The 27500-nt window shown below is 37.6% G+C and overlaps 1 protein-coding gene across 4 annotated transcripts in view; it reads right to left on the bottom strand.

The window, feature by feature from the left end:
* LOC135220480 (uncharacterized) overlaps window positions 1-27500 on the bottom strand; it is a 282728-nt gene that overhangs the window by 49628 nt on the left and 205600 nt on the right. Inside the window, exons 1-2 of one of the 4 annotated variants that reach the window (XR_010315710.1) lie at window positions 9244-9588; window positions 8298-9050 (exon numbers count right to left, since the gene is read on the bottom strand). Coding sequence is in view for 1 of the 4 variants with exons in the window: in XM_064257608.1 (XP_064113678.1) it covers window positions 25956-27189 (1234 nt within the window). In the remaining 3 variants the exon portion in view is untranslated. Of the gene's footprint in view, window positions 1-8297; window positions 9616-25955; window positions 27212-27500 lie in introns of those variants that run through there. The other 3 variants (XR_010315711.1, XR_010315709.1, XM_064257608.1) reach the window with 3 other exon arrangements.

Here is a 27500-nt window from a genome sequence, read left to right as displayed (position 1 = left end):
GATGGTATGGAGGACTCGTCACCTGCCTTCTATAGAACTGAAACTCTCTTACTATGACAGCTCTGCCAGCCTTTTTTAGTCTCACCCTGTGAATATAAGGAATATAAATCACACACAGATCATCTCTCTGTTCACGCGATGGAGAATCTGTTCCTTTAATTTCTTTAGAAATTCACCTTGGTAAGGATTACATCAGATGTTGGGTTTCACAGCAAGAATAGAGGCCACTTCATTCGTCAAAGGAGAGGTTAAAAAGTTCAGGCAGCGTGAGAAAGAATCCGCAGTCAAACTGGAGTTCACTTCATTTCTCAGAGGAGATGTAAAAAGGGCGAAAAAGTGAAAGAAAGGAAAGCAGGAAACTTCGAAGAAAAATAACATTGGGGAAGGCGGAAATGCTTTGTTTGTTTGTTTGCTCTTACAGGAGTAACCCTCGGGAGGGGAACAGTGCCCTCATTCTTGTTCTCTATTGATCTTCTCAGCAATAGTTTTTGTCTTTTGTTTCTGAGGGTTTTTATAAATAACCGTATAAAACTTCTAGAAAAAATATATTTGACAGCATTTTTGCTTTTTGTTTTAATCCTCTTGACCTAAGGAACGAAAACTTGTACGCCGGAAAAGTATTTCTGAATCAACAATTCTTACTTTTAAGCTTTTCTAGACAGCTGTAACTCCCTCAACAACAACAGATAAAAACAAAAGAAACTCTATGGAACCGTGCGATAAAATGTAAAGCAAACATCACCTGCCAGCTGAACCGAACAAGAAAGATTTTTCCCTTAAAAAATTCATAGGTAAGTGATTCTTCTTCAATACAAAATATCTAAAAATAAATCCTGTAAGTGCCAAACATCTCTTTCGCAGCTGCAATGTAGCTTCATCCTGTCCTCTGAGGGACGCACACGTCATCTACAAGTCCCTTTTCTCACTCCCCCTGGTGGAGCTAATCCTGACACCAGTTGACAACCTGGGATGTAAACTCAAAGAAATTGTTTACATCAAGATGCGTCTGAGTATGATGTCGGGGATATAAGCCTAAAGAATATTATTTTAATTTCGAGATTATTACGATGGAAGAATTTACTCGTGAATGAAGTTGAAATCGACACAGAGAAGTATGAATGATTTTACTAATCCTGGCACTGACTCACAATCTGTTAAGGTCAATAGAATCGGTTGGAAATGTCCCTGGAAAGAGTCTTAAAGAAATTGCTTAACTGGAATTGAGAGAAACGGGAAACTGTCTTAAAACTTGAAAGAGATGACAAATTGTCGAAGTCCCTAATTTCGTTAGGAAGTGTCCCAGGATGTATAAGGGGAAACGAACATTCACTTCATAACATTATTCGAAGGTACATTATTTTCCAGTGGTTGGAGTTAAAAATAACAAGGCGTGATCCGGCCTCCAGTTTACGCGGGACGCGTGAAAGATTTTCCACTGACGCATAAGTTGCAAACACTGTATTCCTACCTTAACGTAAAGTGGTCTTCTTAATTAATACTCAAAATTAGTACTACTCGTACAAACAACAAAGATAAAATAAAAATGACATAAATTGAATGAGTTCATATATTCTTCAGTTATAAGTGGAAACACAAAATAATCGAACAGAAATGTAGCCTCTAAATTCAGTACATCAAATAAATCAAAACATGTTAAAATCTATGGACAGATATCCCGTTGTTTCACCAACGAAAATTAAAAAAAGATTCTTTAATATGCACATTATTCATTTTTTACATTTTCATTCTAATTAATAAATCATAAATACTATCCAAAGTTCCTGTATCTTTAACTCAACACGAAACTCCTTTTTCAGACCCTTTTAGACCTTTCCTACCCCCGCAAACAACAACAGCAAAGTAGTTTGTAGGCTTCCTCCCTGAGTACGCAAAAATAATTCTGTGCAAAAAGAAACAGGAACAAATCACGAACAAATTAATGCTTAAAAAGTTGATTTGTTTTATGATTTTTCAAGAGGAATGAACTTTCCTTCATTCGAAGAACAACCAAGAAACAGCAAATAACAGACGAGAGAATTCCTACTCTTCGGCATCTTCGGCTCTGGCCCAGACGAGGGCGTCGGGTTCCTGATCCACTGGTATTTACTTTTCTATTGAAATTATTATTTTTGAGATTGAAATTTATTACTTAAAATGTGAATGAAATTCAATGTTGAGACTGACTAAACGAATTGATACTGAAAACAAATCGTCCTCTGGAAAGCTCGGAATGAACTGTCTGGGATCATGAGAAGGATTTACATGGGAAGGCAAAAAAAAAAACAAAAAAAAAAAAAAAAAAAAAAAAAAAAATCCATCAATATGTTCCGTATTAGCAGACTGACTGACAAACATGAGAAACTGAGAGGACAAGGAATGGTCGTATAAGTGACAGATAGGGATCATAAGGAGGTAAGCACTTAGAATCCAACACACCTGGAGAATTAGTAACCTTCCCAAACGAACATGAACATGGTTACAATTTAAGAGGTTCACAAAAAGATTAAGTCCAATTAAAGGATTATACAGGGCGGCAACTGACCACATTCAAACCTTCGGTAAACAAAAACTTATTCACAAAACTTATTAAACATACATATACAAAGAAAATATCTATAAGGCAACTAATTTGTGTTTGTATCTTTGAGGTCATTCTTAAATATGTTACAATTACAAGGGTCTAAATGCAACAGGCCACGACCAATATTAAAATTACAATAGGAAATAAGTTGCATAATGGCAGATTATAAAAGATTTCGTAATAAGACATCTTTTGATCTTGCAATTACTGAACTACCGATCCAATTTATCCGGTGGTCGTTTTCACTTAAATGAGTGAATATTGCATTAGATGTTTACCCAGTTTTGACAGAATATTTATGCTGTTTGATTCTTACTTCTAAGCTCTTGCTAGATTGCCCAACATTAAAGGAGGGGCAGGCCATACATGGAATTTTATATATTATGTTGTTGCTTTCCATGCGGCCATTTTTTTATTAACATTCCTTTTAGTGCGTCATTATAGGAAAAAATGAGGTTGACCTTAAAAGATTTTAACAATGATTTTATGGTTAAAAAACCCTTAGAATAAGACAAGCTGAGAATGTTCTTATATTTCTTTTTCTGTGCTACTTACACTATAAAACTTTTTGTGGGCTTTATTATAACAAATATGTAATATATGTGAAGGATAACATAAATCTTTTCTATTTTTCTTATGAACTCAATTTCATGATCCAGTTATTGAGGACTGACAATGCGCAATGCTCATAAAAACATTGAAGAAAAAATTGATATTTTGATATTAAGATGGTGGCCTGAATAGAAATGGACATAAGTTAAGTTGTTGGGTGGTTTCCTATAAATAATGAATTTACATTGAAATGGTTCTCTATGTATCAAAACATCTAAGAAAGGGAGGCAATTGTCTTTGTCCAATTCTAGAGTAAACTTAATTGATGGTAACTGGTTATTTGATTTAAAGAGTAAATCATTTACATCAATGCAAGCAGGCAAAACAGCTAAAATATCATCAACATATCTATACCACTTTAAAGGAATATAAATGATATTAGGTAAATAGCATTTTTCAAAGAATTCCATGTATGAGTTTGAGAGGAGTGGTGATAAAAGGTTGCCCAGTACCATGCCAAATATTTGTTGATAAAATTCACCATTGAATATAAACTTTCAATCTTTAAAAAATGCTATTTACCTAATATAATTTATATTCCTTTAGAGTGGTATAGATATGTTGATAATATTTCAACTGTTGGAATTAATCTTTTTGTAAACCTCTTAAATTGTACCCATGTTTATGTTCGTTTGAGAAGGTTACTAATTCTCCAGGTGTGTTGGATTCTAGGTACTTATTTCCTTATGATCCCTTTCTGTCACTTATGCGACCCTTCCTTCCTTGTCCTCTCACTTTCTCATGTTTGTCATTCGGTCTGCTAAGTAAAGGACGTTGAGTCGCAAGATCTTGCAGCTACTCCAGTGTTTCACTTACCTTCGTGGCTTATACCTTTATTTATGCATTTATCACGTTCCAAACTTTTGCGATTCAGTTATACATATTCCGTATTTGTAACACATTCTGAAAAAAAAAAACTCTAACTATGATTTACAGTAAACTGACTTCATGACGCATTAACAAAAATCCCAGATGAAGACATAACCTTAGGACAAGTTGTCTTTTGAGTCAAGCCTAAACGTCGCAGCCAGTTGAAGATGAACTGGTTTTGTTTGTAGACAAATTCTCGTGTTTGTCTATCCTGAATAATTCGTGAGTGTCTGTCAGCTGTGCTTGTTGAGATGTTGGACGATACTAATTAATCCCGCTTTGCTTGAGGGACGGTTACCAAAGAGGACCAAATCCAGCCCCGTCTCTGCAACGAATGTGTTCATGACCTCACCTTTCTGCCCGACGACAAACCGCCTCTTACGAAGAAGGTGAAACGATTCGGCAGTAGCACAGGAAGGAAGGCTTAGATTTCCTCTTTAAGGAGAAGAATGTTTCATTATGAAGTACCTGCTCGACGCTCGCAATCTGTCTGCCGGATTGCGAAGTTCAAATGTTTCTTATTCATCAGCCCCTTTCTGTGTCGCAACCTTCCTTAAATAAGGAACAAATGCGCCGAGATTACTTCGGCGCGATCGAATTTTCGGTGCAACGTAAAATGCTGTATAAAACCATCAACAATGACCGACAGCTCTCCAGTTGCTCACCAGATGCGGTAGAGTTGGTGTGCGTCCCATGGCTCAGGAAAGCGCTGCCATATGCCCGATCCATGGCTAATTATACGCTTAAATAAAATAAAAACTATCGAGGTTAGAGGATTGCTATTTTGGATGTTTGATGATTGGAGGGTGGATGATCAAAACACCAATTTGCAGCCCTCTAGCCTCACTAGTTTTTTAGATCTGAGGGCGGACGGACAAACAGACAAAAAGGCGGCACAATAGCTTTCTGCTACAGAAAACTAAAAAAGGAAAGTAAATCATCTCTCTCAGGAGAATCATTATATTGTAAGGAAACTTGTGTAGGTAAATGACCGAGAGTTCCACTTCTGGAATGTCGGCGGACACGTGAGAGGGTTTTCTGAAATTGGAGGTGAAAATTGGAGCGAGAGAAAGTTAAAGAATTTAGCCAGGTTGGTGGGAAGAGAGCCAAGGGTATAGTCGGATGATGAGCAATAAGGAGAAAACTTGAAAAGGGCACAGACATTAGCGATTATGCTTCTCAAGGGGATCGCTCTCAGTCCCTATTCAGATGAAAAAGGTGGAAGTATTAAATATCGCGTTTTAGGATCGCGATATCGCAATGGCCTCTTGCTTGAAACACGGAAGATTTCATTTGATAAATTCTTTTGGATTCAACATTACTCTACAAGAGAAGTGAAGCAGAGAGAGAGAGAGAGAGAGAGAGAGAGAGAGAGAGAGAGAGAGAGAATCCACTCATCAGACGGCCAATTACGGTGTATGTAAATCAATTTGGTAAAATACTGGAAGCCAGAGAAGTGTCTTCAGGAAGTTTTGTCCGCAACCAGAACGACGATTCGTCGTAGCTAATGATCTGATTTATCGCAAAACATCCTTCCACACATATTTCTGATTTGACAGGCAAATATATAAACGAATAAACAGATAAACTGATTTATCAACAATACAGGTGAAACTATATCGTATTCCTTGGACATGAAAACTTGTATTCAGGGAAACTCGACTTTTGTGTCCTCAGTGTTGATTTCTCGACTTTTGGCACTGAAGAATTAAACGCACAAAGAGACAATTATATTTATGCTGACTGACTCCCTCCTTCTCTCAGCTTTTCGAAACTTTCTCTATCCGAAAACCTAATATCCTTAGAGGGAACAGAAAATGAAAATTCTCCCACGAGATTTGAATTCCGACACTCTTCAGTGTAGAAGGAGGTACAGGTACTTCTTCTTCCTATAACAACATTTCTTTCAAAGAATTTCCCACTTACTTAAACCTGACCAATCCATTACTGAGCGGAGTAAACGAAAACTAGTTTGTTTTCCGGGTTGTTTAGGTTGAGACGTGATATATATAAAAAAGAATTGTTTCCGTCTGCGTTCAACCAGCGGGCGAGGTAAAAACGGTCTGGGAATTAACCTTAAATTATCCTGATTATTATTATTATTATTACGGAAAAACTCTCTATCACGAGAGTATATATAATGTTCTAAAGGGTCCACAATAATACAAAGTGTAAAAAGTCCGTGTATAATTTTGAAGACTTTACAGAAAGCTTTCGAACCCTTCCCTGGGTTCATCTTCAGTCCAAAAATTTTTGGTCTGAAGATGAACCCAGGGAAGGGTTCGAAAGCTTTCTGTAAAGTCTTCAAATTATACACGGACTTTTTACACTTTGTATTATTGTGGACCCTTTAGAACATTATTATTATTATTCAGGAGATGAACCATATTCACCTGGAGTAAGTTCCACAGGGGCCACTGACTCGAAATTCATGCTTCCAAAGAATATGGTGTTCATTGGAAAGAAGTAACAGAGCTTTCAAGAATGATTTTTTCGATAGGGGCGGATGTTATCCCTAGTTAGTAATATCGGAGGGAGGTCTATTGGGAGGTGATTTATTTACTCTTTCACATTTAAAGATTCTCAGCGGCAAAGTGAAAAATTCATTGTAGCTGCCGTACACAAAGCTCAGAGCAGGCGAAGAAAAGCTGGCGATCAAAATCCTCGTGAAATGGACCCTTGAGAGAGGAAAAGAGGGGAGACAGAAATGTTAGAGATGATTGGAGGGTGTGAAAGATTGCCCTCAGAGCAGAGGTCTTGGATATCCAGAGGGGACGAGATTACAGGAAGCTCTGACTGCCGTAGTGCCTCTGGTGCGTTAGAAGTGAGTTCGGTACCAGTATTAATGCGCGTCAGAAAACATTACGAATGCGTGTGATTTTTATACCTTGGCACATTTCTGTGCAGATAAACGCAAGTGAAAGGTATGATGATTATCTCTGGACTTTTCTTCATACAGTGTACCCCTTCTGCTTCTTAACGTCCCCAGACCAACGATGGTGAAGGAGAAGTTTGATATTTCGTAGAATAAGTCCATGTATTATTCCCAAGCTAAAGTCAGCACTACTTGTAAAATAAAGACAGGTAAAAACTTTAAAATGTTTAAAGAATCTCTGTAGATCAAGGCAGTAGTTTGTAAGTTTTTTCAGTTCTTCAGTCCATCGCCAGGAAGAGACCAGAGATTAATCCCACATGGTAGACGTACTGTGCTGGGTCCGATTTCTGAACAATTCGTCGCTTTTCTATTGACCTATGCAGTGAATTGGGTCACTGATGGTTAGTCGAGTCTTTTGGGTCGCAGCTTTGCTGCCTTGGTGGCGAAGGGACTGGAACTAGCAGCCGAAACACCAAAAAAGACACCGGACTTAATGGAAGTTTAAAACCTCTTGTTGACATCCCTTCTGAGGAGGTACATGTGTATTATTCTATATGCATACACTTAAACACACACACACACACACATATATATAATTATATAGTAATTATATATATCATATATATATTATATATATATATATATATATATATATATATATATATATACATATATATATATATATCAATGTAGAAAGGTGAGTGAAACTGCGGACTTGCAAGAAAGTACTTTGGCAGTTTATTGTATATTTTCAAGTTCACACTGAATATGATAGAACTTAACAGACTTTTATATACAAACAGAAAAGGAGAGGGCGGGGTTACAGTTTGTTAATCTGGGCAGCGTGTTCTTTAAGCAAAAGAAGCAAGGAGAGAGGATGAAGGTATAATCCAGATGGAGATAGAAATTCCTTGTTGACGTGGCTTCAATAAAAATGGCTCCAATGTCTTTTTCTATATATTTGTTGAGGGAGATCACACATTCATTGAAAAGAGGTTTTTTTCGCAGCTGAGTACTATTTGCTTTAACCAAATATATATATATATATATATATATATATATATATATATATATATATTATATATATATATATATATATATATATGAAAATCAAGTGCTTAGTGGTTAGTAAGCAACCATGGTCTGCAGCCTGGTTAGGGAAGTACTTAAGGCTTTTGACCTCATACTAAAAACGACTTGCAGAGTTATTCTGTCTTAAGTAAAAGTCATTCGGTAAAAAAAAAGCGCATTTTACTTACTAACTGCTGATTCTAGTTCAAACACCAACTTCCTTTGTGAACATTGTATCTGAAAATCTAGAGCTCAGAAACATTTTTACCTTCGAACATAAGAATTTACCTGTGCGAAGAATTCATCGTAATCAAGACTTCAGAAATCACCTGTAGTGAATTTCCACTGCCATCGTTTCTAACTCGCCCTGTCACTAACACTCTCTCTAACACTACTCAGAGGCCGAAGTTCGTCTAGGACTGGCCTTTGGGAGGTATGGGGAAGTTAACAGTGATGGATCTAGGAGTCCACTCGTAGGATAACTTATTCCAGAGAGGCAGAAGGAGCCAGGTGCCGAGGGTCTTGTAAGTCACGTGAGCCATGACGAGGAAGAGTCCCGCTAGACGCAGGTTGCGATGGAAGGACGATGGGTAGATGAAAGAGCGCGTAAACGCCTCCTGCTGAATCCCCGGGGTTTCGATGGCGTCCGATTCCATCATTGGCCGGGGGGAGAGACTCCTCGTGCGACTGCGGCGATTCCCGGAGGGGGGAGCCAGGAATGGAGTGCTCGATCTGCTGGAAGCTCGAGATCCCGGCAGCGACTCGGTGGCTTTTCTGGGAACGCCCAAGAATGGGCTGGAACGGACTGGCAAAGGGATTCCGTGTCTAGACGGTGGCAATGAACTTCCTCTTTCGTAAGGGCGCGAGGAGGTTCCGTTTCTTTCCTTAAGGTATCTCGTCCTTCCGTCTAAGGAAGAATACTTCTGAGGCCTGTACGCGGAACCGGACTTACTGCTCAAGTCCTCGTGATACGAAGACCAAAGTCGCCCTGAGTTATCCATTGTTATCTACTGTTTTTGAACAGACTCAGAGGAGTTTTACCTGTGGTAAGAGAGCCAAAACTTGTATAAGTTGTTCTAAATTACGAGATCTACACTGCATTAAGAATTTCATGAAAAATTGATATGAATTCTCTGATAGATCAGTCAAGTATCCACAAACGTAAGAACACTCGGCATAATTATATCCTCATCATCATTATTAAACTTGCTTTCCCGTTTACACTTTAGGTTACCTTGAGTAACTTTACTAATGAGAAAAATAGGGATTCGTTCTTGTTCTGTTACTAAACCGATAGTTTTCGACCAAGTAGAGGCCCTTTTAACTCTCGTTCAGTCGCTCGTACACACCATTGTTCCCTTCGAACTTCTTTCACTGAATCCTTGAATTTCTGAGACATTTTATTCAGTTCATTATTGAGATTTTCGTTTCTCGTGACCACAGGAGAGGCACTGGTTCAGTCTGGCCTCTGCCAAGTACTGCACAGAGGAGCTTTGGCTGCGAGGACGATCCTGTCTTACTGACATCAGTTGGATCAGTTCCCACTTGCTCTGACGCCAGCTGATCATATGGTTCGTTCTCCACTTCCCCAGGCATTGGAGAGAGAATGGCATTCCTCCCTTCCCCCCCAACACGTCCTCTATCACTCATCCCCGAGAGGCACTCCTCCCCAACTGGTCTGTTTTGGCACAGCTCCATACCCACCGGTTGGGGCTTATTTGTTCATCATCTTTCGCGTCACCCACCTTCGTCAGAAAGCCTAAATTTCATTCTCATTTCAGAGGATGTGGGGGGGGGGGGGGGGTTGTTAGAGTGGGCCGGGTTATTGTTCCTATCCTTTAGATTTGTTGCTTTGGCGAACTCGCGATACTTGGTACATAGTTCAGAAACAATAGTCTAACATGAAAAATTCCCGTCAGGCAATTCCGCATTCAGCTTTTTTTTTTTTTTTTTTTTTTTCAGAGAACAGGCTACAATGAAGTGCCAATTAACCAACGTTAACGAAATTCTAACATATCCGGTGAGGGTTCGAGTCCTGTCATGTGGGTCAGAATGTCTTCATTTGGATCTAAACTTAGCAGTGACAAACGTATCCAAAAGTGTGAAGAAAATGAGAAGTTAAGGGTTCATTTTTGGCTATGAGAAATGCATTTACATCTGGTGGAAAAGGACTAGTAGATTCTACATACACCCACACACACACACATACTTATACAACATATATATATATATATATATATATATATATATATATATTATATATATATATATTATATATATATATTTATATATAAGAATAAGTCTTCCGACCCCAGCATAGTCAACAGGTGTGAACCGTCCTTCATGTGCGCCTCTGGTTTCGGCTTCGGAATAATTCTAGAGTTGAAATCCATCGCAGAACGAGTTTAAGATTCAAATAAGTTTTCAATAACGAAAGATCAATTGAAATTGACGATAAGCTATGTGTATAATCCCACTTCAAAATTTTCCTTGATCCGAGTAAATCCCGATCATTTTTGCGAGTGGTGCGTATGTTTTAAAAAAACCTCAAAATCTTTGAAAGAAATCCTCCAGATTCGAAGCCAAGCATCCACCAGCTGCTTTTAAAGGACACCTCGGAGACCTCGGTGTATGTGGACCGGGATCAGGTGTCATCGTAAATACCATTTTATAGTCGCGATCCTTTCTTTTTACGGATCTACTACGGCCCACTGTCAGAGAGAGAGAGAGAGAGAGAGAGAGGAGAGAGAGAGAGAGAGAGAGAGAGAGAGAGAGAGAGGTATTACTTATCTTAAGGTTTATAATCGCGCAATGAGATCGAACATATTACCCGGGATTGTTCATTTACTTCCACTTAATGGATTCGAAAGTCTGTCCCCTATTTTAGTTGCGTATTTTCTCTTATCCTATTGTTTATTTTTATTTTGAAAAGGCAGGTAATGCGTATATTCTTTCCCCTCATCCGTGTTTTTTCCCCTCCTTATCTGCGCGGTTTCGGGTTTCCTCTTTATTTCAGGCTACTTGTCCTTCCGTCCCAGAAACTACTGAGTTTGTGTGTGACTATTTACTCTGAAAGCCGCTTGAATCTGTGTGTGCAAATGCACTTGGAAGCAGATTGAGTGTGTGTGAAAATGTTCAATGAAAGGAGCTTCAGTTTGTATATGAAAATGTTAACTAAGCAGCTTGTGTGTTTGCGTGTGAAAATGAGATTTGTAAAGTAGCATGTAGGGTTACTGTCAGTCCGTATAACCTTACTGGAGAACGATGGTCTCAAAGGAAGAATATTCGCTATCATACTCGGGAAAGAAAACAAGGCGGTAACAACTGTGTTAGGTTTCTGGAGAGAACTTCAAGATGGAAGATTAAGCAGATGGACGTTGTGGCGAAAAGCTAAGCGGCTGGAGCCTGGAAGTCTATCTGACTTTAAGCGGAGGTGACAGAGGGATTTAGTCTCAGTTTAAAAAAGAATGCTACGCTTAGTGAAACAAAAACAAGGCTATATGAAGAGATGGCCTATTATAGGTATATAAAAGTATGAATAGAGATGAACTTGCAGAAGTATACAATAATAAGAAAAATTAATTAAAAAAATTAAGGGAGAAAAGGCTGGTAAATAATAAAGACAAATAAGTGAAAATGGGCAAGTGCTTCATGGAGAAATTATTGTCAAGTAAATAAATACAGAGAATATCAATGAGCAAATGGAGCTTCAAATAAGAAGAAAAGGGAGAAATGCTTTTTTAAGACTTACACTGTTGCATTGACGAGGTACAGGTTTGAAGAACTGAAGATAAAAGACAGAGGAGAAGCAGAGCTGAATAGCACAGAATTGGAAATGACTGCTGCATATTTGAGAACGCGTTCAGGAGTGACTGTTACAGTCCAGAGTGTGACTGATATGTCGAGAATTGGAGCAACGCCAGAGTTTAAAGGAGTATAATTGAAATAATGTGATGTGGTATTGGTGATGTAACTGAGTGGCTGGCCAGGGTGGATATGGCATATGCGGATAAGGGAAATATTCCAAAGGAAAGTGGCAGAAAGGGACCTTTGATCGAGAAGGCGTACATAGCAGAAAGATTACCAGACGAAGATCTGTGTGGGCTTGTAATAAAAAAATGAGATGGTTTGTGACTCAGTAAGTGGTTATGAAACACTTGTAAGAGAATGAAAATCCGCGTGTACCCTACGTGCACCTGCTGCCATCAATATCGTGAACTCAGCTGCCTAAATTCATTCGAAAAAAAAAAAAATAAAAAAAATAAATAAACCGTATATTGTAGGGACGCAACGAGATAAATCATAGGATGCCTTCAACGTAATCATGTTAGAATGACTATAGTAGATTCACATCATCCGTGCATCTGATGTCTAGGCCAGTCACAGGGCTGGAATTTATCAGTCTCTCGAGAGAGTTCACATAGGCAGGATGTATGTTCCACCTCTCCTGAAGGATACTTTGAGAGAGACTGAGAGTTTCCAGCCGTGTGATTGGCTTGTGAACAGCCAATCAGGAGCGTCGTAAGGGAATGGCCTAGACATCAAATGCACGGTTGATGTGAATCTACCATAAGTTCCAAAGGCTTATATTATTCCCTCCACGGATGCATTACAGGGCATTCGCCCCCCGAAACTCTTTGCATTCAGAAACACCCAAATGCAAATTGTCGCATATATATAGAAAATCTTCTTTAATTAAGAGCCAGATCGCTTAATGATACCGCTAGTCTAGCACGTGGCTGATAACTTATTCGAATTTACGCTGTCCTAATTAACGAAGTCAACAAGCTTGTAATTAAGGCGAAGTTAATTCCGCGGCTGTATGAATGTGACTGCCGGCGGTCATTCCAGCGATTCTTGCGTTGGAAGTTCTGATCAAACACTTCATTTTCCTCGTCAGGTTTTAGCGACATTTTTCATTCCTATATTCCTTCAGTGGCCAAAGAAATCTTCACTGTTTATGTTTCTGTCAAAGAAAACTATTGAGATGGCTTCGTCTGTTCGTTCGCCCTTTTTCTGTCCGCCCTCAGATCTTAAAAACTGCTGGGGGTAGAGGGCTGTAAATTGGTATGTTAATCATCCACCCTCCAATTATCAGACATAGCAAATTGCAGCCCTCTAGCCTCAGTCGTTTTAATTTCATTTAAGGTTAAAGTTATCCATAACCGACATCACCGAAAGATAGATCTAGGATTTTTAGTGGCCTTGTTTTCGAAATCTCTGCTTTACCCTATGTTACTTCTTCCCTGTGGTCTTTCTTGAAGATTGATTCTATCACGTCTTCCTGGCTCGATCCGGATCTTTATTTTTTATTTCTTTGCTTTTTCCTTCATGCTTCAACTACACACACAAGAAAAAACTAAATTGCCTTTACCGTGGATCTCTCCAAAAAAAAAAAAAAAAAAAAAAAAAAGCATTAGCCTTAAAAGCGCCTTTTTTTTTTCATACATTAAAACTTGAGGAAACTAGAGTGATATTTTGTTGCTTCTTGAAGCTCCAAAATTTCTTGGTGTAGTCCTACACTGACCTCAAGTCCAAAAGGGATCTGGCTCCAGAAGTCCAGTGAAGACTGAAGAAAAGCAATCTGGCATGAAAACTTATTTTTGTGCTTTAGTTCGTTTATCGTATAGATTACTGATGATTTTGTTGTTCTTTTCGAGTCATGGCTTTGTAATGTATTCTAAAGGTTACTAATCAAGCGGTTTTGAACAGAATGGATACAGTTGAATTGAGATAACTCGAGCTTCACTTACAGTGGCGTCGTATTTTTCTTGAAATATAGTGATGAAGACGGCAAAGTTTATCCTAAATCTGAAGAATTGCACTGAATTCAGTCAAAATACAAATCACGAACAAATTCTAGTTATGATTATTCACTCGGCCTTCTGACTCTCTATCAACGGATGAGTGAAAAGTCCTGAGTTACTTTAATTTCGTTCACTCATGGTTCCTTTGCAGCAATACAAGTCTTCAAGTTAAAGAACAATTAAAAAATGTCAATCGAGTTTTCTGTACAATGAAATTGCCGTATAAACCATCAACTATGACCGGCAGCTCTCCAGTTGCTCACCAGATGCGGTAGAGTGAGGGTGAGTCCCATGGCTCCGGAAAGCGCTGCCAGAAGCACAATCCATGGCTAACTTTGACCTTAAATAAAATCAAAACTACTGAGGCTAGAGGGTTGCAGTTTGGTATGTTTGATGTTTGGAGGGTCGATGATCAAAATACTAATATGCAGCCCTCTAGTCTTCATAGTTTTTGAGATCTGAGGGCGGACGGACAGAGAAAGCCGACGCAATAGTTTTCTTTTACAGACAACTAAAAATAACTGTTTAATAAGCGATTATGTTCCCACATGATCCAAGTCCATACGAAGAAACCCACCATTACTACTAATCATGCTTATTTAACCTAGAATTTTTTTTCTTAATAATGGGAGGTTTTTGTTTGTATGGTGTTTTTACGTTGCATGGAACCAGTGGTTATTCAGCAACGGGACCAACAGCTTGACGTGACTTCCGAACCACGTCGAGAGTGAATTTCTATCACCAGAAATACGCATCTCTCACTCCTCAATGGAATGGCCGAGAATCAAACCCGCGACCACCGAGGTGGGACCCCAGCACCATACTAACCACGCCACTGAGGCGCTTAATGATGGGAGGTTTTGATGGAGTTCAAAAATCATACAAATGACTTTGTTTCAATAGTCATAGCGAATTCTTCTTATAGATTTCGTAAAGTAGCCTTCATCGCGAAGTCATTTTGCCATTAAAATTTTGTGTAAAAGATGATCATTGTGGCATACTGTTATTAAAAGACTAGTGGGTATATTTACTAATGCAATCCTACGTGAAATACTAAACTCTGCCAAGCCGGCTAGGTACGAAAGTACATCAAAGACTTACACTCACACAAACAAACAAACACACAGCGCCGTGCCCAGAGTACTACACGCATACTTGGTTTATTTTTAATTCGAAGACACAAGTTTGCACGACGTTTCTTTCTGCCTGCCGGTGGCCATTTGTCGACCCGTCCGGCCTTTTTCTGTCCGCCCCCAGATCTTAAAATCAACTGAGGCTAGAGGGCTGCAAATTGGTATGTTGATCCTCCACCCTCCAATCATCAAAGATACCAAATTGCAGCCCTCTAGCCTCAGTAGTTTTTATTTTATCGAAGGGTAACGTTAGACTTGATTGGGCGTCTGGCAACGCTGAAGGTACCAACAACACAGGTAACCACCGGGGTGTGGCTGACGCTGTACAGAAAACTTGTAAGGTTAACTCGGGGAGTCAACCTTACAAACTACTTTGTTGTTGCTCTTGTTGGGGGTGGGAAAGGTCTATGACAGAGCCTAAAATGTTCTGAAAAAGGTGTTTTGCGTTGAGTTAAAGATACAGGAATTTCAGGATAGAATATTTATGATTGATTTGTTAGAAAGAAAATGTAGAAAATAAATAATGTGAATGTTAAACGGAATAGAAAAATTATTCCTAATAAAATATAGCGTATTTATTTCCATTTTCGTTGGTGAAACAAGGCTCTCTTTGCCCGTAGATTTTAGCACGTTATAATCTGTAGATTATAACAAGTTATAATCTATGTTAAAAATGATTAATATAACGTTTACAACTTGTGCGTGAGGGGGAAATCTTCCCCTTGTTTAATGATCTTTGTTTAGAGACGTAAAAACTGACTGAGGTAGATCGATTCACTGAGTTGCCTCCCCGTCGGCCTTTTCATGAAAATGTTGTGGTTAGAATTTTACTAATTGCTTTATTCAGCTACTCATCCCCAGTTTTCAGTTACGACGTTCTTATCTTGAATGAGTTAAATGAGTTATCGACAGACAGCGCTAGTGGATCTAGGGGTGGGGTCCACCTGGACACGGGAGTTGGGGGCCACTAGGGTATGAGGATAGGGGCACCTGGGAACGGGGGTTAGGGGGCACCTGGGCACGGGAGTTGGGGGACACCTGGGCACGGTGGTTAGGGGCCACCTGGGTACGGGGTTGGGGGCACCTGGGCACCTGGGGTTACGGGGTACCTGGGCACAGGGTTGGGGCACCAGGGCACGGGAGTTGGGGCGAGGCCACCGGGCCTCGGTGGAGTGCACCTGGGCAAGGGGATTGGTGGGCACCTGGGCACTGAGATTGGGAGGAACCTGGGCACGGGGCTTAGGGGGGCACCGATGAAAAAAATGACACCAAAAAAAAATACTGAAGATATAGATAATAAAATAACAAACGAGAAATATAAAAATGAAAAAATCTATGACATAAATAGTAACTAATTTTGAGAAAAATTATATTATTAATAATAACAGTAATAATATTCTTAATGATAATAATAATAGATTCGGTATTTCCTGCATTTCATAATTTCTGTTTAAATACTGAATGACTGAAAGACACACGGAAAAAAAAAATATATTACACTGTGATACGACAGAAATACTTTCATGTAAAACCAGCATTTTCCATTATTCTTTTTATGAAAGTAACATATTATCCTCTGTCTCTTTTATTGCCAAACCAGTACGATACTCTACTACTTGCAAATAAAATATATAACAGTTAAGGATTTTTGTTTGTTGTTGTTGCGGCAAGAACTAATAATATTTAGTATATACATATATACGCACACGCGCGCACACACACACACACACACACACACACACACATATATATATATATATATATATATATATATATATATATATATAATATATATATATATATATATATATAGGTACATATTTTCCTTTATAATCCTTATCTGTCATTTATACGAACTTTTCTTTTTTGTAAACTTACTTTCATATTAATACTAGCCTGTTTAATAAAAGGCTTTGCAGCAGTACTCCATCTCCATTCTTTCGCTTTCCGCCCTTGTGGCATTTGCTCCTATATATAGATATAGAATATTATCATATATATATATATATATATATATATATATATATAGTATATATATATATATATATATATACGAATTTTTGCTTATCACATCACCGTGATTCATATATTACATCGAGCTTGTTGGCCCAGTCGATTACTCACTGAAGTCCTGATTTCTCCTCCGTCCGCTGGGCGCTGGTTCGAACCCACGAGAGGACGAAATTGTTATCAACTAAAAAATTCCCCTTCAGTCACCTGGGTTTGTAAGGATCATAAAATGTCAGCTGAACCCTATAAACCCGTGGCAATTGAATCTATTTTTAAATATAGAGAACAAGTTAAACCCTCTTATGGCACCTAACATTGTCTATTTATATACTTGTCCTAAATGTGATCTAGGAAAATATATCGTAGCCTCAAGGAGACTTCTTAAGGTCCGAATTGATTGCCATAGAGGGGAGAGTTTTCGTAATAAAACGATTGTTCCGTAACTGAACAACACAACAGGCGTAAACAACAGAGAAGCCTTCGTTTTTTGTTTTTGTTTTTTAGTTACTCTTCTTCCTTCCTCTACTGGCAACGTGGTGGCTGGTGGCTGGTTCCTGAAACGTAACATTGAATAAACTAGGCCAATATGAAACAGACGTCTGCATTTAAAACCTTCCCGCTATGTATCCCGTCTGAGGCATCCCTTTCGCTTGATATATATATATATATATATATATATATATATATATATATATATATATATATATATATATGTGTGTGTGTATATATATAACTATATATATATATATATATATATATATATATATATATTAGATATAACTATATATATATATATATATATATATATATATATATATATATATATATATATATGTATGTATGTGTATATATATATATATATATATATATATATATATACATACATATATATATATATATATATATATATATATATATATATATATATATATATATATATATATATATATATATATATATATATATATATATATAGTATATATATATACAAACATATATGTATATATATATATATATATATATATATATATATATATACATATACATACATATATATATATATATATATATATATATATATATATATATATATATATATATCTATATATATACGTATATATATAGCGTATTGGCGTAGTTTATTCAATGCAACGTTTTAGGAACCAGCTCCATGTTTAAGCTAAAAATTACAATAATAAATTACAATTACAAATAATTACCCATTTAAAACACTCAATTACAATATATAAAGCCATTAGATGAACGCCAACGAAACTCAAGTACCATTTCCAGTAGAGGAAAGAAGACGAGTGACTAAAAAATAAAAACAAAAAAACAAGGTATCTCTGTTGTTTTCAATATATATATATAATATATATATATATATATATATATAATATATATATATATATATATATATATATAGATATCTCTATATATATACATCTGCTTTTGACAGGAAGTACGCACCTGAACCTTACGCAATTATTTACTCAAAATGTCGAAAATAGCATAAAAGATTTTGGCACAAAATGTACCACGCACAGCTCACTCATTTGTCCCCAAACTTCGCCATATAAAAAATGGGACTTATTCTTTCTCACGTTAAACATAAAAAATCCCATAAAATAATGAAAAAAAAACGCTTCCAGTTTTGTTATCTATTAGATATTTCTCAAGAATAAGAGACGATTCCGGTAAAAATAAATGAGGCATAAAAGTGAGGCTAAATTGAAAAACTGGGCGTCTTTTCCCGTTCAAATATCTCCAGGTTATTTCTCGTGGGGGAGATGTCGCTCTATTTTCCAATATTGCCTTCTGACCTGAACGTGGTTCTTGTCTAGTGGTATAGATCAGTTCTTCCCCCCCCCCCCATTCTCTCTCTCTCTCTCTCTCTCTCTCTCTCTCTCTCTCTCTCTCTCTCTCTCTCTATCAAACCTTTTGCTTTTATTTTCTCTCATCACTCCTCTTTTTTTTTATTTTTTATTTTTTGGGTAACTACTTTGCTCCCAATCACTTTCATCAACGCCATTTTTCGTTCACGTTGATGGACCTGATGTTTTATTGCAGACATCATTCCTTTAATGAACCAATTTACCAAATCGAATTGATATTTACACTTCATGCAGAGGTAATATCACACTTCGAAATTTATCCTTTTCGATTTCATTCCATCCATTACAGTTAATATGTCACAGATCCCTGCGCTCATCTCCAATGACGTTTCATTGAAGTTCACGATATGAAACGTAGTGGAGTTGGATTTTTTTTTTTTTTTTTTTAGTTTCGCGCACTTTTGACCCCATGTTCGTTAAAAGCTTTCTTTTATCTATTATGTGGTCCTGGAGAAGTTTTATTATAAAAGTTAGCGTGCAATTGTACTGGCAAAGATATTATAAACTGATTCTTGATAATGTTTTGATAAAAAGAAATCAGTAACTATTTCTATTGTTAGTATAGTAGTTCTAATACTGGTAAGGATACTAAAGCAACATTGACAAGGGCGTTCAGTTAAGATTCCACCAAACACGCTACGTACTTTACACTAAACAGGGTATGTCTCAAGTTTGACCATAAACCTTTGACAAGTCATCATTGTGTGCCATGTAATATTGATAATAAGTATAAGTAGATTCAACAGTTCCCATTCATTCTGCATTCATACGCACTACTGAAATACATCGAGACTATTGCGTGTCAAACTTGGTGAGTTTTCTTTGACGAAACTATCGTTATAATTTACCGAGAAATAAATGGTACTATTTCCTTCGGGGATTAACTATTAGGGAAATCTGATTCATTTATCTTTACGAAAAATATTTCACTCATTATCAGAGAGAGGAATTTTCAATGATTGGCAAGTTTCGTGGTCGGATACATATTTTTGGCGCCTTCAGTCATAAGCTTTAGAGGCAAATTCGTGAGAACCAAGTCTACTAAGTACTGCCTCAAGAGGTCAAGATAGAAACGACCAAACGAATGTATAAAACGACGAAAACGGATGCAATTCAGACTTCCTTCGATTTTTCTTTGTCTTGACATAGGCTACACGTTGACCGAGAAAATGTGATTTAGTATCGAACAGACAATTTAGTTATATCTTACCTGTGTTTACTGATCAATCATCTTCCTTTAGGTGGATATCAACACAAAGCTTATAATGATGATAATTTAATGAGTTTTATTTTCTCTTGAAAAAGCAGTCATTTCTCAAGTTCTCAATTCGACCAGTAAATAGAGTGTACTGTATTATTTGCATTGATCTTGGCCTTCCTTGGTTAAAGACTATGGCAACAGGACAATTAACTTAATTAATGTTATTCTTTGTTGTACCAAAATAAAAAGAAAATATTTACCTAAGCAACTTTTCCATTCTCATCCAAACACAGAAATTTTTAAAAGTCATGCTTAAGTGTACAAACAATGCATACTTATACGAGAAGTATATTGTAACAACGAATATCGTGTGTCAGGAGGGTTCGTTCAGAATTTGAAAATCACTTCCGTGCAGTGGCGAAGGTTGGCATATTATGGGTTAAATGTAAAATTTGAATTTTCACTACGAAGGAAATTCCGTGTCCGTTTAAATCCACAACTTCAGTTGTGTTCTGCAGAATCCATCGATTTCATCTACTTTTCATTCAACTGATCATTGCCGTCGTTGGGTTTTCAAGATATTCATTGTCTTAAAAGACGTGTCTATAACGCAAGATTTATTAGAACTCAAGTAAGAGTTAAACACATGTAAACTGAACATCTATAGAGTAATTCTTGCCCTGACTGGCTTACTTATCGTGAGGGTAGTATTCTGGAATAGCATTCTTCCTTTCTACTTGGTTCAAAAGTTTGAACGTGGAAATACTGAACTACATTATGCCAGTACTCCATAAGTGTATAAATAGATACACTTATTCTTCATGGAAAATACACGTACACAAACAATCACACGCACGCACGTACCTGACCTGTATGCAGAACATTTACTAGGTCAGTATCGTAAATACGGCCGTTTCTACCTGAACGATGGGTCATCAATTGCACAGACCCAACTCTGCAGTAAACCGACCATAAATGCTGATAGAATACTTCTATAAATGACTGGAATTAAATCAGGGATTTCGTGGTGTAACGAACAGGAAAGATCATAATTCTGGGTTTATTGTATTAAACGACATCAAGTAAAAATAGCATGTCAGAAATATACCTCTTTGACGATGGCTGGAGAGAGAGAGAGAGAGAGAGAGAGAGAGAGAGAGAGAGAGAGAGAGAGAGAGCGTCACACCAATACAAACATTGATATTTATGCACTAATACATAACATCCAATTATAATATGTATTATATATATATTATATATATATATATAATAATTAATTATTAATAATTATTTAATTATATAGTCTCAGTAATTGGGCGGCTACTTGGAAATCTTAGCTTGATGATAAATAACAGTGACCAAGACCAGGAAGAACATTTTTTATTAAACGAGCTTTCGAGGTTTAAAACCTCATCTTTCAGGCTGAAAAATGACAAGGATGAGAAATCACTAAAAAATTACATTAAAATGAATTGTCTTATTAAAAGCTTCAGTAAGAATATAAAATAAAACGAACATCACATACAAACTAAATATTAAAAAAATTACGAAAAAACTAAGACAAAAGGCAAAACATACAAAAACAGTAGTTAAACAAAGTGGTCGTTAGCCATTTTATTTTTGAGTGTAGTTTGTTTACCTTTCATATTATTATTTTTTATTTTTATTTCTGTTTTTTTGTATGTTTTGCCTTTTGTTTTAGTTTTTCGTAATTTTTAATATTTAGTTTGTATGTGATGTTCGTTTTATTTTAAGTAGTTCTTACTTGAAGCTTTTAATAAGACAATTCATTTTAATGTAATTTTTTTAGTGATTTCTCATCCTTGTCATTTTTTCAGCCTGAAGATGAGGTTTTTAAACCTCGAAAGCTCGTTAATAAAGAATGTTCTTCCTGGTCTTGGCACTGTTATTTATCATCAAGCTATATATATATATATATATATATATATATATATATATATATATATATATATATATATATATATATATATATATATATTATATAAGGTGTGTGTGTGTGTATGTACGTGTGTATACATATATTTATAGATAAAACTTTCTGCATTCAAGTAACTTTTGGGTACACTTTCAATTGTAAGGTCATTGTATTTTTACAGAACTGGTGAATAATGTCATTTATTTTATTATTATATATATGTATTACATATTTAATATATATATATATATATATATATATATATATATATATATATATATATATATATAGCACCAGAAGGTGACGAAATCGAGGTGATGCGGAATTTTTTACATTATCCCAAGGCTAAAAAAAAAAAGTCATAGCAGAAATCATAGTCTATACAGAAGAACGAATAAGGTATAAAGAACTTTGATTAGGTAAAATATAAAAGTCGAAAATAGAAACTTACTATGTTTTAAAATAATCTAACTCCTATAAATACGGAGAATGAATGACACAGGAAAGCGAAGAAAGAATGACAAAGGAAAGCGAGGAAAGAATGACTCAGGAAAGTGAAGAATGAATGACACAAGAAAGCGAAGAAAGAATAACACAGGAAAACGAAGAAAGAATGACAAGAATGACCCAGGAAAGCGAAGAATGAATGACACAGGAAAGTAAAGAAAGAATGACACAAGAAGGTGAAGAAGGAATGACACAGGAAAGTGAAGAAAGAAGGACACAGGAAAGTGAAGAAAGAATGACGCAGGAAGCGAAGAAAGAATGACACAGGAAAATGAAGAATGAATGACACAGGAAAGCGAAGAAAGAATGACACAGGAAAGCGAAGAAAGAATGACACAGGAAAGCGAAGAAAGAATGACTCAGGAAAGCGAAGAATGAATGACTCAGGAAAGCGAAGAAAGAATGACTCAGGAAAGCGAAGAATGAATGACTCAGGAAAGTAAAGAAAGAATGACTCAGGAAAGCGAAGAATGAATGACACAGGAAAGCGAAGAAAGAATGACTCAGGAAAGCGAAGAATGAATGACTCAGGAAAGCGAAGAAAGAATGACTCAGGAAAGCGAAGAATGAATGACACAGGAAAGCGAAGAAAGAATGACACGGGAAAGTGAAGAGAGAATGACAGGAAAGCGAAGAAAGAATGACACAGGAAAGCGAAGAAAGAATGACACAGGAAAGTGAAGAGAGAATGACACAGGAAAGCGAAGAAAGAATGACACAGGAAAGCGAAGAAGGAATGACACAGGAAAGTGAAGAAAGAATGACACAGGAAAGCGAAGAAAGAATGACACAAGAAGGTGAAGAAGGAATGACACAGGAAAGTGAAGAAAGAATGACACAGGAAAGCGAAGAAAGAATGACTCAGGAAAGCGAAGAAAGAATGACACAGGAAAACGAAGAAGGAATGACACAGGAAAGTGAAGAAAGAATGACACAGGAAAGCGAAGAAAGAATGACACAGGAAAACGAAGAAGGAATGACACAGGAAAGTGAAGAAAGAATGACACAGGAAAGCGAAGAAAGAATGACACAGGAAAACGAAGAAGGAATGACACAGGAAAGTGAAGAGAGAATGACACAGGAAAGCGAAGAAAGAATGACACAGGAAAGCGAAGAAAGAATGACACAGGAAAGCGAAGAAGGAATGACACAGGAAAGTGAAGAAAGAATGACACAGGAAAGCGAAGAAAGAATGACTCAGGAAAGCGAAGAAAGAATGACACAGGAAAACGAAGAATGAATGACACAGGAAAGAGAGAGAGACGAAGAAGAATTTTATCAAGAAATAAACAAAGGTAAACAGACGACGTGACTTATCAGTGATTAAACCAGATGTTTTATGGTTTGTGACTCCAAAATCCTTATTTAATAAAGTACCGTTGTAGGCAATGATACAAATTATGTTGGGTGACATTTTTAGTGAACCTGGTTTATTTGGATACAGAGGGTTTTAAAATTTTTGAAACTTGGCTGTGCTGGACACACACGTTTTTATTTGATGGAAACCATTTCCAACAGACGGGGGACGCCATGGGCTCTGCTTTGGGTCTAGTTTTAACAAATATTTTAACGTTTCCTTATATCAGTGTCCACTTAAAGTTACGCTCTCATTACGACGAACTATAGTAGATAATACTCAAATCAGGGTTCCTGCTGATCGATTTCGCCAATACACTCCAACCTTTTAAGAATTCTAAATTTTGAAAACGAAAACAGCTATTCCTGGCCTTTTTACATGTTTAAATTGCCCGATCTGACCAGCCCTCCTCCACTTCTGTATATTCCAAAGGAACTCTCACAAGTCCTGGCTTGAATTCTTATGACTTATTTTTAATTTTAAAATTCATGTAAGTTTTACTTTATCGCATAAAACCTTTCTCTGTCTTCCGACTGTATCACTTTTCATGATGAGGTGAAACATGTTAGCTTAATTTCATGAAAATGCTATAAAAAAAATTCTATTTCACAAATACTTCATTAATTTTATGAATAGAGTTTTAACCTGCAATACTCATATATACTGTGCCAAACTTAATATTTATATATCTTTACCTTACACAGCAGATATCAAGTTTTTTGTTTTTAACTACCTTAACTCAGATCATTGAAAACCATATTTGGTAAGGAATCCAAGAACAATTGACATCCTTTTTAAGTTTAAAAGACACTGCTCGTAGTTTTATGCGTAACTCGATGGTATATGAACATAATTGGCCAAAATGTAATCGCGTGACTTATCTTGATTCCACTACGAGGATTCTAAAGTGTAGTTTGATTCCCAAACAGTTTTTGAAAAATATTCAAATTATAGCACGAGTCACCGAGAAGAGCTGCTTCCTCATAATGGAACCACTAACTATAGAACAGCTAATTCCAGCATTTAACAGTTAACTATTTTTGCCTCTTTGTTCACCTTTCGAATAGAATTCCTCTCAGGTCTTGAGTTTGCTTTCAAGGGTCACGTATTTTGAGATGTAAAGTTGGTTTAGATTAGTTGTCCCTATACTCTGTTTTTTTTTCATCTGTCCATCGGCCTGTGGTGTTTTCACATGGTAACACTGCTTCCCGGGCTTTAAATAGTTACGGTGTGTAAATTTTAGGTAAATAAAAGGATATTTGGGTGAACATTTGCAAATGAAAAGCGTTTTTATAATTTACTGTATGCGAATTACACCGTTAATATTCGAAATAGGATATTGTTATTATTGTTGAATGTAAGCTGAATGTGACTATCTAAAGCCCCGAACACAGTGTTACCATACATAAACACCACAGGCGGCTGGACAGATGGAAAAAAAACCGAGTATAGTTTAACTTGAATCCCTTACCTAATTAAGTTACTTCTACCCGAGTCATTCTTTTGTACTGAATTCCATTTATTACGTCATTTTTAGCCATGATGAGGAGATTATACTTGGAAATGTGAAACGCGCATCGCTTCCTATTTGTCATTCTCTTTATGTTATATATTCAAATTGGTTAGTTTCAACACTTAACCGAATATAATATATATATATATGATATATATATATATACTATATATATATATATATCTATATATATGTATATGTCAAATGTTTCGCACTGGAAAAGGACCGAGTGAATAGGAGAGACTTCCTGGGGTGTTGAAACCACTCCTGGCGGGGATTATCCGCTTTCTAGATCTATACTGTAATTTTGCATTGGTAAGGGATTTTCTCATATGGTTCTTGCGTGAAAACTTTTAAAACCTAAAGTGAAACAGGCTGTCCTCTTTTACTGGCCTAAATGATTAATCACATAACGTTTCTTATAAACCCAGTTCTACCAACCATTAACTAGTGTTTACAATTTGCTATGTTTTCTTTCGGTAAGCACTTACCACTCAGTTTCTTTCGTGAACTGAATTCTTACAGTGAATGACTTTATTGTGTGAGGGATAACATAGAATTTCCTTTGTGTGCAATATGCTACTTACCCATTTCGTCTATAAGCGGCGCCATTTTGAGCGTGGCACCCACTAATATGACAGACATGAGAAGTAGTATGAGTCCAGTGGCCATGATGGACCACCGAACCTTCTTTGGCAGCTCGTCGTCAGCTTTCCTCTTCCTGACTCTCTCCCGCGCTTTCTGCAGAGCGTCGTCTTCCTTGCTCTGGCGGGGTTCGCCCTTCTCTCCCAGAGCCCGCTGCTGCTGCTGCTGCTGCTTCTTCTTCTTCTTCTTGGGCTCTGGACCGAGAGCCCGAAGCTTCATGTGCATCTCGTGGAGCTCCGCCGCTTCCAGTTCGACAGCACTGAGGTTTATTAGTGAATAGGAATTCGTGGAGAGCAGAGGCGCGTTTATCGTGGCTGGAATGGTTAAGTTGTAGTCGTAACCATAGACCATGTCTTCAGTCTTGCACTCGTAAGGGGGACCCGCATCCTTCGGGTACTCTTTCAGGACGGTCTGGTCAGTGGTAACAGAGGATGGATGGGCGGCGTCAGGGGAAAAGGCGTTTGATGGGAAGTCCACGATGGTACCTCCCATACTGGTGTTCCGACCGCTGTTACAAGACTGAGGTCGTGAGAAATCCGTCGTTGAGTTGTCGTCGTAAGTTTCCACGGTTGACTGACGCAGGAGACACAGGCTCTGGTTATCGGAGCCGCTGTGCAAGGAGGACTGGCGTGTTAGTCTCAGGGACGAAGAGGACTCCGTTGTGGGCTGCCTTTGCAGCTCCCGTATCAACCTTTTCGTTGACCCGGCGGACTCTTCGGTATCCTGGCGACGGAGGAGCTCACGAGAGTACCGCTTGGAGTAACCCGAATCGGAGGAATCGGTAGTCCACTGCCGCCTAAGCTCCCCGCGAGGTTTGGGTCTCTTAGAGTGATCGGCGTCGTAGGATTCTGTTGTGCGTTGCCGACGGAGTTTGGACTGACGGTGCGGTCGTGAGACGTCGCTGTTGCTGCTAAGAGATTCCTGATGGCGAAGGTATCGCCCACCCCTCGCGCTGTGGGGGCGATCCGGAGGTCGTTCGAGCCCGACCAAATCGGCCCCAAATCTGCGCGGCTTGAGCAATGTACCGGTAACAGTCTTGGGTTGCGATCGGGAAACTGGGAGGTCACCGCGAGTAGGAGACACGAGAAGCTCGTCGTCTGTGCTCGTCGCTTTGTCTTCGCAGATGACGACTGCCTGAGCTCCTCCTCCGTCCAGCGCCGAGCCATCCTGAGTCATTGCTACCGGTTCCGCACCAGAACTGCAAATAGTGAAACACCACTTTAGTCAGAAAAAACATTCAGACCAGAACCAGAGCCACAGAATGGTCTATGTGACAAAAGGCCTCTCGACTCAATCACATTAGATTTTGGAATTTGTAAATGCTCAGGAAAACATTAATCTACCAGTCAGAATTTATAAATCCTTAGAACCGTTTATGCACATTGCCAGTGGGTCGCTTCCCAAACGTCCCAGCTAACAGAAATAGTCAATATATGATGTGGATCGCTGCTGGGGGATCAGATGGAATGGCCCTAGGATGGAGGGAG

The sequence above is a fragment of the Macrobrachium nipponense genome, chromosome 2, assembly GCF_015104395.2.
Source record: "Macrobrachium nipponense isolate FS-2020 chromosome 2, ASM1510439v2, whole genome shotgun sequence".
Classification (NCBI taxonomy): domain Eukaryota; kingdom Metazoa; phylum Arthropoda; class Malacostraca; order Decapoda; family Palaemonidae; genus Macrobrachium; species Macrobrachium nipponense.
Note: the sequence above shows the minus strand (reverse complement) of the source record. Positions and strands in the feature narration are given on the sequence as shown.